This window comes from Sander lucioperca, chromosome 2, assembly GCF_008315115.2.
Source record: "Sander lucioperca isolate FBNREF2018 chromosome 2, SLUC_FBN_1.2, whole genome shotgun sequence".
NCBI classification, from domain to species: Eukaryota; Metazoa; Chordata; class Actinopteri; order Perciformes; family Percidae; genus Sander; species Sander lucioperca.
The window spans coordinates 14,363,795-14,375,903 of record NC_050174.1 but is presented as its reverse complement, the minus strand read 5'-3'; the positions used below and the strand labels follow the sequence as shown (position 1 = coordinate 14,375,903).

Below are 12,109 nucleotides of genomic sequence, written 5' to 3'. Positions count from 1 at the left end.
TTAACAAAAAATTGAACAGGTTATTTTTGAGTTATTATTATTCTTTCTTTAATATTTTAAAGAAAAGTTTTATGTACACTATATAGGTGCCTGTCTACTGGGAAATAAAGCCTTCCTATATCTTTCCAGACTCTGTAGACTTCAAAGGAATAACAACTACTGCAGTTTCTTATGTAACATTACTTTAATAGTTGTCAAAACCTGATGACAATCTCATAGTTAACCAGAAACAGAGATTACAGAAAAGATGTAGTCTACAATTTGACTTAGACATTAACAAATTAAACAAATGTAGCTTTAATGTTACTTCAGTCAGAAATTGTATTCCTGTCTTTGTCATACAAATAGAGCTACTGTAGTATTTAAGTATTTAACAAGTAATGTCATTATGTCATCACTCTACAGGCTGACAGACCTCCATATGAAGTATATGAATGTGCATATGCAATCTATAAAACCTCTGTCTTCAGGTAGTGCTTTGTCCTGTGCTTCGCCTGCGGGCTGTTTGGCACACTTGGTGGCCTCTGGTCGTAGTCCCCCATGCACACAGCTACAAAGAAGAGAGTCCCTCCGACGACCAGAGCCAAACCTCCAAACCATCCAGAGAACATTGCCTCTCCATACTCCCAGCGTGGCATCACATCAGGAAAACCCTCGTCCCAGAAGTCCACCACAGTTGTGTAGGCCACAAGAGAGACGGGAGCCAGGGTAGTGAGCCCCGACACCCAGGACAGCACCCCGCCGAGGATGAGGAGCCGTCTCTTCAGGACAGGCTGCCCCCCACACATCTCAACCCCCTCCAGTCCTGGGAAGGCAGCCAGCAGACCCAACCCTCCAGTGGCAATAGACACTGACATGAGCACCCTGGAGATCTGCAGGTCCATAGGCAGCCCCATGATGGACTCGTAGGCCTTACACTGAACTCCCACCTCCTCGGTGTAGAGGCAAGTGTGCCACAATCCAGAGAACCAGTTCTCCACCTCGTTCAGGTCAGAGTTCATTGTCTTCCATAGTGGAAGGAAGGTGGTGATCAGAGATGTGACCAAACCCCCAAATGTCACAAAAAGTGCAGTCCTTTGCATCATTTTAGTTGTTAGAAAAACCATCTTCTGCCTCTGCACATACACACTGTGCTGTGATTCCTGCTCAAGTGTGCAGGTCTATGTAACAAATTGAGAGATCCAGAGTGGCTCTGTGGCCCGCCCCACCTGCTAACAGGACCAACGGGGCCAGCCCACTTATTCAGCCTCCTTAATAAAATGCACCTGATAAGTGGGAGATAATCCGGGACTGTGGCATGACAACAGACATACTGTTTGTGTTCCATATCATTGCAGTGAACAATGAAGTCTGTTTTTAGATGAAACCAAATATGTCCAGCGGGAGTCTGGGCTGTGTGCGCGTAAGTGAACTTAAATGAATGAAACATGAGCAAGCTGGGCATTGGAGGTACAAAAAAGAAGAAGAATTAAAAGCTACTCCAGGAATTACTATAGTGGCCTGTTTGTGTAAAATTCAGAAGTTGTGATTATTTCAGATGAGTTGATGTTTTTACTGACGTCACTGATGAGACTTCGCCATTATTTTAGTGAGGACATTTACACTCTAAGAAAATCAAAGGACGAGCTTTCAATTTGCCAAGTGTCTCAAGTATCTGGACTATGAATAGCACTTTGTGCTCACTGCAAGGGTACTTACAACAGAGTCCAAAAGAGTCCAACACTTTGTGAATTCCACTGAGGGTCCTTACAGATCTCACAGTACAACTGGCAGCTAACAGAAAATTCAATCTACCGCCTCAGAATTTAGGTCAACGTTTATTTCTCAATCCCATGAGCAAAATGTACTATATAACTTCAAAATAAAATGGTCTAAACCCTCAATCATTTACAGAATGCAACATTTTCTTACAATCTCTCCATTTTATTCAAATTATACTTAATGTAGTTTAAATGTTTAGGGTTGGCCTGACCATCTTTCTGGCCTGATCGACTATTGTATAAGGACAAGTATTTTTAAAAAGAAGTTGCAATTTATTTAATCGAATTAACCTGTTCAACTCTAATTTAGCTTACTTGAGTTAATCACAATCAAAAGTGCAAAACCTTGCAGAAGCCAAAGGCATTCTCCCTCTCAAACCAAGGAGCTTTGTCTGACCTTATCATCCATAGATCTGTGGAAACTGAAACCCCTGAAGGACGTGGCTAATTTGATGAAAGGTCAAGGATTAACCTTCAGCTTTTTCACATTATGTATGTATTACAATGGCTTTAGTTTATGGCAAAGGTCTGTGAAAGAATTTCAGATTTGTGCAAATCAGCCATATAAAAATATTTGTGAATACTCCACTGTGAGACTTCTGGGAGAAACTGCATCAGTTTGATTTTTAAAACATATATCTGTAAATTGCTTACTTTTAGACATCGGTTTTAATCCAAGCCTATTATAACATATAGCACACAGCTAGATGACAGCTGGAGTAGAGTCGGCCACGGCTTTTAGATGAAACTCAAGCCAGTGGGGCCAGCAACTGTACTGTAGTATAGCCTAAGGAGATACAATGTAGCTCGCCATGTATCTGCTCTTTGTTTGGGTGAGCGTATCATTTAAGGCATCTTAAAGGTAAGTTAGGTCAGAGGGTCCAGTAGAGGCCTGTAGGTCAAAGCATCATTTAATATGAATACTGAGCTTCTATAGGAAACGTTTGGCACACTTTACTTTTAATTTATAACTGCCAAAGGATGGTTGTGCAAAAACATTAATTACATAAGGTATTTTACTCACAACAGACAGCAAAGGGGGATATTGGAACCAAGAAAATGAGACTTTTGAGTGGGTATCAAGTGAGTTCAGCCTCCACTGGCTCTGTATTTTACAGGGGTCCAGGGTGCAGAGGGGCCACAGAGACTCCGTATAGCAGGACTCATTTTGTATAAGATTTATTAAGGCTTTAAATACATGAAACCCGTATGGGGAAATATTCAATAACAGCATACTGATGTCACTAAATACACATTGCTATTGTATGGATAGTCTGTTAGTAATGGTAAGAGATGATACGTGTTACAAAGATGTGTACCAGTGACAATAACATTAAACAAAAACAAAGAGCTTTAAGACGGACATACATTCTAATTATTTTCATATGATTTCGATTCCTTACATTTAATCCAGGCTTGTTAACTGAGTAAGAGCTGAGAATACTGCAAGTGATGAATACAGTTTTATAGATAAATAATCCATGTAATAGTATACTTCATTCAAGTTGCATTTAGATGACTTAGAATGTATCTGAGCAGATAACAGCTGATCGCCACACTTGAAACGTTCTATAGTGTCACAAGTATGAGTTATTACAGTCCACTGCATATCTACATGTATTAAAAAAATGCAGCAGCAATACTGAGCAGAATAAAACCTCGCAAAAGTTTTAATTCTGTAATCAAAATAAATAAATCACAAACTTAACATAAAAGGGAATTTTAGACCATTTAACAAATTGTAACCGAGCTAGAATCCGGTTTCTTCCATGATTTCACTCCTCATTGAGATACAGAGTGAGAACAATTTGATACTGTGTGAAAGCCTTCTACTGTTTGTGGGTCAAGACATGCGAGGGCCAACATAAAGAAAAGAACCGGGCGCCCGGATAGCTCAGTTGGTAGAGCGGGCGCCCATATATAGAGGTTTACTCCTCGACGCAGCGGGCCCGGGTTCGACTCCGACCTGCGGCCCTTTGCTGCATGTCATTCCCCCCTTTCATTTCTTCAGCTTTCCTGTCAATAAAAGGTCTAAAAATGCCCAAAATATAATCTTTAAAAAAAAAAAATTAAAAAAAAGAAGAAAAGAACTGCACGTTAGCGACGAGGGAATGACTAGAAGTAGGCGGAGCAGAGATGTATGGCTTCTGTGAGAGAAAAGAGCCCGGCTCTTGGCGTCCTCTTAAATGTCGGAGCCCATCTCAGCACACTGTTTGTCTGATATGTGTGTAGCTAGAGACTCAATGATGTCCAACAGCAGCAGCTGGCTGAGAGACCGCAGGTTGGGGAGCTTGGATACCTTTGGGAGGGGAGGAGAGCAAAACATGGGGGAAAAAATGAGCCATAAATCAAGACAAGACAATGAGTCAAACAGAGTGAAATGAGGAATAAGCAGCACTTGATTGCTCATGCACAAAAAATAAAGATAAACAGAAAGAAGCAGAAACATTAACAATAGCTAACACTGCAGTGAAGCAGGGTGAGAATTGAGTGCTTCGCTGTTTGCTTGAATAACAAACAATATTCAGAGTGGCACTATGACCCTCATCGCTATGTGATGATGTGCTTGTTCAGCCGGCCGGGCTGTAAACAGTCTCCTCTCTACGTAGAAGATGAAGGGTGATCCACTTGGAGGCCAACGGTGTCAGTCTCCCGCAAAGAAGACAAGCCTACAGGGTTAGCTCAGCTGCAGTGATTGGGCAGCAAACCCCCAGGGCTCCGGATACAAGCCCACCCACCTTAATGAACTGGTGGACAATAATGTGCAGGCAGTGCTTCTTCATGTCCAGAGCCTGGGTCTTATCAGCTGCCTCCAGAATCTGAAGTATTGAGGGAGAAAGGAGTGAGTAAATGATTCACTCTGCATAAGAAAATGCCTTCAAGTATGGGACAACGTTGTCAAATTAGGTCACTGCTCCCCCCCAGCTTGGGGAAAACATAAATACCTGCAAGACATTTTCCACAGTGACATTCATCTCCAGATTCTGCTTGCAGTAAGCCTGCAGTCTGTTGTTTGAAAACCCGTAGTAATATGGTGCAGCAAACAGATAGCTGTTTATCACAGGTTAAGGAAGTGAAACATTCCAGTGAAAAAGTTTGTGATTTGAACTTTGCACAGAACCTTCATGTGAATAAGAGAGCAGAGTATTTGCTCATTAAATGTAACCCATAACCAACTGGACAGGAAGACAGTTATGATGCTAATGAAAGAAATACAAAATGTATACGTTGTTCCTTGCATAGTATCTTGTGCAAGAGGTGACCGCAATGGCTGAATAAAGTCCAACACACAAGTGCAGTTCCAATAATGGCTGCTGGATGCTGACTGTAGCGCTGTTACTAATATTAATATTAACAGTCTATGGTTTTTATGGATCCAAGAAAATTATTTTTACCCCATAGCAAATCCTTTGTTTACCTCAAACACCTTGCATTCTAAAAGAAAACCATTTACAAATGTATACCTTAAAAAGGTCCTATGACATGGTGCTCTTTGGATGCTTTTATATAGGCCTTAGTGGTCCCCTAATACTGTATCTGAAGTCTCCTTCCTGAAATTCAGCCTTGGTGCAGAATTACAGCCACTAGACCCAGTCCCACAATGAGCTTTCCTTAGTATATGTGCCATTTCTGTGTCTGTAGCTTTAAATGTTATTGAGGAAGAGAGGGGCAAGGTGGAGAGGGGTGGGGGGGGTGCCATGCACTTGCCTTATGAGCTCATAAGGAGCAAGATTCCAGATCGGCCCATCTGAGCTTTCATTTTCTCAAAGGCAGAGCAGGATACCCAGGGCTCGGTTTACACCTATCGCCATTTCTAGCCACTGGGGGATCATAGGGAACTCATATTAATGTTAAAAAAAACCTCATAAAGTGAAATGTTCATGCCATGGGACCTTTAATATATATCTATTTCAAGGTGTATACCTAACATATGTTTTTACCTTATGCCTAAACCTATACTTCTGGTATGGTGGGCCACTCACAGGTATTGACTGTACAAAATTCCTCAACTTCTCTGTAGAAATAAAACTCAATAAATTTTGCCACAATAAGTTAGGGCTCAACAGAAGAAATAAGAGCAGTATTTTTTGTGTGTGCGTGTTTGCCTTCATCGACAGGTTTTTCAGCTTATCACACTCAGTCATTGTGGTTACGACTCTCTCATCCCATCTGATCTCCACAAGTTCCCATTTCAAAGGATGTGGCCTCCTTTATAATTTATTTTCATTAAATTTGTAAAGAAAAAATGTTAAGATGTTTTCAATGTTGTCATTACGGTGGGCTCTGCCTGGGAAAGACTTAATCTGGTGAATGAATATAAAGCAGTCTAAATTTGAGAAGGATACAGGGAATCCTCTGGAGGCATGTTAACGTCGCCATAGTAGATATAACGCAGCATCGACTCAAAGGCCTGCTTACTTGGAACCATCTCACCGATGGAGATATTAACCTGACCATCCACGGGCATGAAGGAGCGGAACATCGCCTCAAAGTAACTGAGGGGTAAAAATATAAATGTTAAAAAGTGTCAGACAAATCACTTAACTGAAATGAACTGCAATGATAAGAAAAAAAATTAGGTCTGAAATGTTTGAACATGATGCAAAATACATTTCTTTTACTTTCTAACCTCCTTTTCTTTTTTTCTTTAAAAAAAAAAAATATAACAAAAAAATACATTTATACTGAAGCATAAAATAAAGTATAGAGTAAAATATTTTTCATAAAATTACTATAAATATGAAAGGTAATTATTATTAAACCTTGGATCACAACACAAATACAAATGACAGCAAAGGCCTAACAGTTATGAAAATGCCTTCAAATGGACATGGCACATTGTTGCCTTTGAGAGTTAAACCTACTTGAGATAATGTGTTTTTCTCTCTTTTGGCAGTAAGCAGCAACTTTTGTTGAAGCATATTCAATTGTAGAGCTACAATGTGTGCTTCCCACGAATAAACAAAGAATGTACAAAAAGCCAGGGGTCTGATAACATGCTCTAGCTGCTGCATGTGCACGAAGCGGATCATGAAACTGGTGTTGTCCCTACCTGGATCGGGCTGCCAGTATGGCTTTATGAGCTGGCCGTGGTTGTCCGTCTAACAGCAGGACAATGTCGCAGAACTCCAAGCCGCCTCCCTCCAGGTACGCCTTCATGTCCTGGACCAGGGAGGTCCCGATGTCCACAGGCTGGTCTGAGTACAACCGGAGAGGAGGTTGCTGCTTTCGTCGCACAATCTCCACAATCAGTGGGGTGGACAGACGTTCAAACTCCTTCGTCATGATCACCTGGTTAAAGTGTGACTCCTTCACCACAAAATTAAGGCAATGTTCCTAGAGGAAGAGAAAAATGGTTAGCATAAGATTAGATGATTATTTTACTGACCTCTTTTGATTGAAAGTATAACATGTATTGTGCTGAAAACAATATGAACTTTAACCACTGGAGGGCAGTAAAAATGACACTTAACCAGACGTACCTTGAGCTGGTCCAGTTGCAGCTTATTGGCATTTTCACAAACACTGAGAACATTCTGCAGGTCGACAGAAGCCTCAATGTACTGCACACACAGCTGCTCGAGGCGGGAAAGCTGAAAACTAAGGGCCAGTTTGTATACATCCATAATTAGAAGAACATCCTGGACATGGCCTTTGGAGACAAGCAAAGAAAGGAAGAATTATCAGTTTTTCTTGTCTCTCTTGGGGATTACTGCAGTTGGAATCTAATGAGTGATAAACAGGGCAACCATGAGGAGAGAGGTACCTCTGCGTGGGTACTGGATCTTGTCCGTGTAGAGGAACTGCATTAAGACTTCAAAAGGCTGGGCCTCCGCTTCCCTGATGGATACCTCTAGCATCGGCCTGTTGCTTGCTGGGATATCCCTCGGGCCTCCAGCTGCCCCTTCGTCACTTTCCTCGCAACTGTCTTGTTTAGTCTTCTGCACACAGAGACAGAAGATTATGTAAAACTTTAACATGTGACACTTGATTTGCTTCAATACAATATCAGTATTGTGATAAGAGCATAGATCCTCTGGGAATTTGATAATCATTTAGTAGCTAGCATAATTTCACTCAATTTTATTTAAATTAATTACAAATGCATCTGCCCGATTATCAAATGTGTAAATAAATATCATCTGACAACAGTGACTGTCTTCCCTTGTTCAGAGGAAACTAAGTGTACTTGCTGCGTGTCTGACCTGTCGCTGCCTATCCCAAGCCTGCAGGATTTTCTTCCGCAGCCACTGACATCTTGCAGTCACTATGGCAATATGCCCCAAGACTCTCTCCTCCCTCTGTAGACAACACAACAAGGAGTCAAACAGATGGAGAAATCATTTTAGTTGGATAATGTGAATGTCACCTTGTAATTTCAAATCAGCAGAGGCATAGCCTTCCGGTAATACAAACCCACCTCGCCCAGAATAAACTCCACATCACAGAACTGACGATTCTCCCACAGTTTGCCATAGTCCTCATGGAGTGTACACTTTGGGTAGCAGGAAAACTGTGAGGAAATACATAACTATTAAAACTACTGTCCAAACAAGATTGACAGTTTAAGTACACAGAGTCCATAATATTTTCTTTAGACAGGGAAGGCTTTTGACCACAGTGTCCAAATGATGCAGGAGCTTGTAAATATTAACAATGGTTTTGGTTGACACTAACCTGGAATCGGTACATCTCCCCACTGCGCACATTGTTGTCCACAGTTCCTCCAAAGATGTACATGGCATCTTGAATCACAGCAGCAGCATGGAACAGTCTCCCACTGGGCATCTGAGGGGGAAGGGAAGTAAAAGAGATAGTGCAAGGAGATTGTTTGAAAACATTACTTTTTGTAGTTAAATACTCAATAACAGATGTGTTTGCATGCACATCCAGGATGGCATTAAAGAAGCTCCCATACTAATGTGATAAGCACTGAGTCTGCTGCCATGTACTCCTTTAGCAGTTTGTCCCCTACAGTGTTGCTTGAAGAGTAGCTGAACTCAAAAATGAATAAAAAAATGAATAGTTTTAACACACATTTAATCCAACTAAACAGCTGCAGTAACATAAAACAGAGAATGGTACAGTAGGGGTGGTAAGTTAAGGACCAACATGTTCATGTTTTATAATTCAGCCTGTCACATATTTAAGATATCATTCAACCACTTCCATCGTCTATTGACAGTTCTTTGTAAATCCATTTGGTTCATACCTCACTGTCCATGCTGGGATGGATCACCTCCCAGCTCTGAGAGTCCACATCGTAGCAGTGCAGTTCATTGGGCAGAGTGTTGTCGGCCGCACCTCCAAATACATACAGTTGGCGGTCAAAGGCAACCATAGTGTGGCCATAACGTCTCTGGGGAGGTGGAGGGGAGCCCCGCAGTAAGTGTTCAGTCGGGATGCGTGTCCACCTGAGAAGATGGAGTAATGACTAGTCCCATGTCCCAACACTGGCAGCTACAGGATGAGTGACTGAGGTAAGGCACAAGCAAAGGGTGTACTCACATGTGGCCCTTGAACTCAAACTGGAAGAGGTTGTTGGTGATCTTGGCTCCACTCTGACCAGAAAACACAAACATCTTGTCCCTGCAAACAGCTACAGGGAAGTTGCAGCAAGATGGAGGAATCTCACCACTCTGCTCGATCTGATGCAACCAAAGGCAGAGGAAGAGACGTTTACACATACAGTAGTGTTGGTGAGCGGTCTCCTCTCAATGTCATTCTGGTTATAGTATATTGAAATGTATTATACTGGCCTCTTCCCAACACGCATGTTCTCGATCTTGCAGATTGATGGTCCACATATCATTCAGCCTGCACAAGGGGGAAATATCTGTCAACATTATATGCAAATAATGTGTCAGTTGTGACAAAAGCAAAAAAAAAAAAAAAAAAAGTCAAACATACCTGGCATTCCCATCATAGCCAGCAAATATCCACAGTTTATCACTATAGACCGTGGCCCCATGTGCAGACCTAGCTACTGGCAAGCTGAAACAGAGACAAAAGGCAGTGGGGTTGAATTCTGATGTTCAACTGGCTGAGCTTTTGGTTTTTACAGATTCACACTAGAAACACCCAAAATTTTGAAAAGGAACAGGTTGGTTTAAACTGATTTCCTCCTAGATGCTATGCCTCCATCCCAAAATAGTCATGTTTCCTAGTGTAGGAAGAGACTATTCCCTGCAACTTGAAGTTAACAAGGTCATCTTCCCACGAAGACTCACAATAACCTTTAATTATAGAAACTTTAAAAGACACATGGGAGAAAACACAAAATGCACTGGTGGTAATGTGTCCTTTAATAAAACTCAAAGATATTTTTCATCCTGTAAAAACAATCCAAAATAAACAACCAATAAATTCCAGATTTGCTAACAGGCTAAAACTATCTGCCATAAACTGGCTGTGAAAAAAAAATATATAAAAAATATATAATAAAAAATAAAGATAAATCTATCCAAGAAACACAACTTAAACATCTTAAAAACACACATTACCTCCCCTCCACTTTCCATTCAGTCCACTGCCCTGTTGCAAATTTGTACTCAAAAAGGTCGTTTTTGTTTTTCAGGTTCGAGTTTGAGTAGATGTCTCCGGTGTAGCCCCCTGTAAGTCAAGCATTAAAGGATCAATATCACCTGAGTTTAAAATGGGTAGCATAAATGACATGTGATTATGACGAACATAAGCTTAAAAAAAGTAGTTACCAAAAACAAACATGCTGCTGCCATAGACAACAGCTGAATGGTGATATCTGGGAGCAGGTGGAGTTCCAGTGGTGAAGGCTCTGTAGTGAATATCATACAAAAGGACAATGCATTATATCTCACCGTCTGTAATTCTTTAATTGCTAATTAAGATGGAATAGTGCATTGATGCAATCTTACCGACACCATGAGCAGTCCTTCACATCAAAACGGAGCAAGTCGTTCAGCATGTTCTTTCTATTAGATGACACAACATGTAAATGCTTTTTATGTGGTGGACAATAATTATAAAGTTAGAATGCCAGTCACAGCCCAGTACTACTCACCCATTGTCTCCCCCAAACACGTAAATGGCATCCCTGTATGCCACAACAGTGTGCTTACTGCGCCTAAACCGAGAAAATGAAGTTCAGGGTGATTAAAAGGCTGTAAACCTGAAGATTAAGCCGGTGGAGCCAGATAAAGCTGCACCTACTCATCTGTCAACATGTTACCTTGCACCAACAAACTCATCACACGGAGGGAGTCTTCTCCAGCGATGAACAGTCTCAAATGGGCCAAAATTGAGCGTCAAATATTCCACGCTGTCGGAGCAACTGTGGTCGAAATCAACACTCGGGGCCACTTTGGTTGATTTACAGGACATTGTTGCTAACTCATCCAGCGGAATCACTTCTCAGGGCCACTCATCAGCAGGGACTTCCACAGTTAACGCCATCGTTAAAAGTTAGTCATCCAGTGTGACAGCTAATGTGTTTTGTAATTCAGCTGTGCACTAGTATTACCTTGGCTTTAAGTAAGATACAACTAAAGTCCGCGTTATTTACGTCAGATGGCTAACAACAGTTAGCTAGCTAGCTATCCGCGACGCGATGCTAAAAACTAACATTAGCCGCACAGCTAGCCAGCTTTGTGCTAATCTGCAAAACAAGCTACAGCGAATGGAAAGTTAACGGATAGCTACCAACGTTACACTAAAATATCTGCCGTATCCGGTTCAACCATTCAGCTAGTATGCGTACGAAGTGAATGAGTTCGCAGCAAGACACTAGTAGCCACAAAAGCTAACGTCACTTGCATTTAACTAGGAGCAGCAGATAAGTGTTGTGGATAAAGAGCACACTCGGCCAACCACGCCCCCGAGCGCGAGACCAGTGCAAGACATGCAAGACTGTACTTCACTTCCTGTAATGTAAAAAAAAAAAAAAAAAAAAAAAAAACAGAGGACATTTATTGATTTATTTAGTGCTTTATTTCTTTTTCATAATGATGCACTGTTTATACCATTCAATATCAATATCAATTATTTCCAAACCTGTGCCTGCTTGTAATATTACCAGTGCTACCACTAGGCATCACTATGCACATTCACGTTTGTGCCATCAATGAATAGAGATGAGTGACCGAACTTAACAAACATGTAACCTTAGGGGAATGTTACCTAAAGGTTCCCTGAAGGTTATTTAAAGCTTTAAATAACCTTTAGAGAATGTATCCGTGTTTGCCACTTGGGTGTATATTCTGCATCTCAAACTAATTTTAACAGGACAATCCTCTAACATTTGTTCCTTCCCAATGGCAACCTGCCAGCACTGGTTTACCTTCTTTAGAATTGGTGGTTTATCTTGGTCCATA

The 12,109-nt window shown here is 41.2% G+C and overlaps 2 protein-coding genes across 4 annotated transcripts; both read right to left on the bottom strand.

Moving 5' to 3' along the window:
* Nucleotides 1–186: 186 nt before the first annotated feature.
* si:dkey-98f17.3 (uncharacterized protein LOC793143 homolog) lies at nucleotides 187–1,168 on the bottom strand. Its single transcript, XM_031309123.2, has one exon. It carries the CDS (start codon nucleotides 1,104–1,106, stop codon nucleotides 450–452), a length of 657 nt encoding a protein of 218 aa, XP_031164983.1. The 5' UTR covers nucleotides 1,107–1,168; the 3' UTR covers nucleotides 187–449.
* A 1,755-nt stretch (nucleotides 1,169–2,923) lies between these two features.
* On the bottom strand, nucleotides 2,924–11,609 carry lztr1 (leucine-zipper-like transcription regulator 1). Of its 3 annotated transcripts, none has more exons than XM_035993431.1 (20): nucleotides 10,969–11,609; nucleotides 10,801–10,863; nucleotides 10,655–10,711; nucleotides 10,475–10,554; nucleotides 10,265–10,373; nucleotides 9,672–9,755; nucleotides 9,521–9,578; nucleotides 9,270–9,409; nucleotides 8,974–9,175; nucleotides 8,439–8,549; nucleotides 8,182–8,274; nucleotides 7,967–8,062; nucleotides 7,528–7,699; nucleotides 7,244–7,413; nucleotides 6,814–7,097; nucleotides 6,107–6,256; nucleotides 4,706–4,811; nucleotides 4,499–4,579; nucleotides 3,852–4,059; nucleotides 2,924–3,638 (listed from the first exon to the last, which is right to left on the bottom strand). In XM_035993431.1, exons 1-19 carry the CDS (start codon nucleotides 11,118–11,120, stop codon nucleotides 3,943–3,945), a joined length of 2,325 nt encoding a protein of 774 aa, XP_035849324.1. In that variant the 5' UTR covers nucleotides 11,121–11,609; the 3' UTR covers nucleotides 2,924–3,638; nucleotides 3,852–3,942. The 3 variants fall into 3 exon arrangements, with proteins under 3 accessions (XP_035849324.1, XP_035849318.1, XP_035849330.1); XM_035993425.1 differs by having other exon boundaries at nucleotides 7,528–7,702; nucleotides 10,969–11,607; XM_035993437.1 differs by lacking the exons at nucleotides 2,924–3,638; nucleotides 4,706–4,811; nucleotides 6,107–6,256 and having other exon boundaries at nucleotides 3,864–4,059; nucleotides 7,528–7,702; nucleotides 10,969–11,608.
* Nucleotides 11,610–12,109: the final 500 nt, after the last annotated feature.

What these genes read in the sequence shown, in the direction of transcription:
- si:dkey-98f17.3 (XM_031309123.2), bottom strand. Translation starts at nt 1,106, where the DNA reads ATGGTTTTTCTAACAACTAAAATGATGCAAAGGACTGCACTTTTTGTG.
- lztr1 (XM_035993425.1), bottom strand. Translation starts at nt 11,120, where the DNA reads ATGTCCTGTAAATCAACCAAAGTGGCCCCGAGTGTTGATTTCGACCAC. An exon ending in ATCCCAGCATGGACAGTGAG is followed by an intron (nt 8,550 to 8,973) that starts GTATGAACCAAA and finishes CTTCCCCCTCAG; the next exon opens with ATGCCCAGTGGGAGACTGTT. An exon ending in ATACTGGCAGCCCGATCCAG is followed by an intron (nt 6,257 to 6,813) that starts GTAGGGACAACA and finishes TTTACCCCTCAG; the next exon opens with TTACTTTGAGGCGATGTTCC.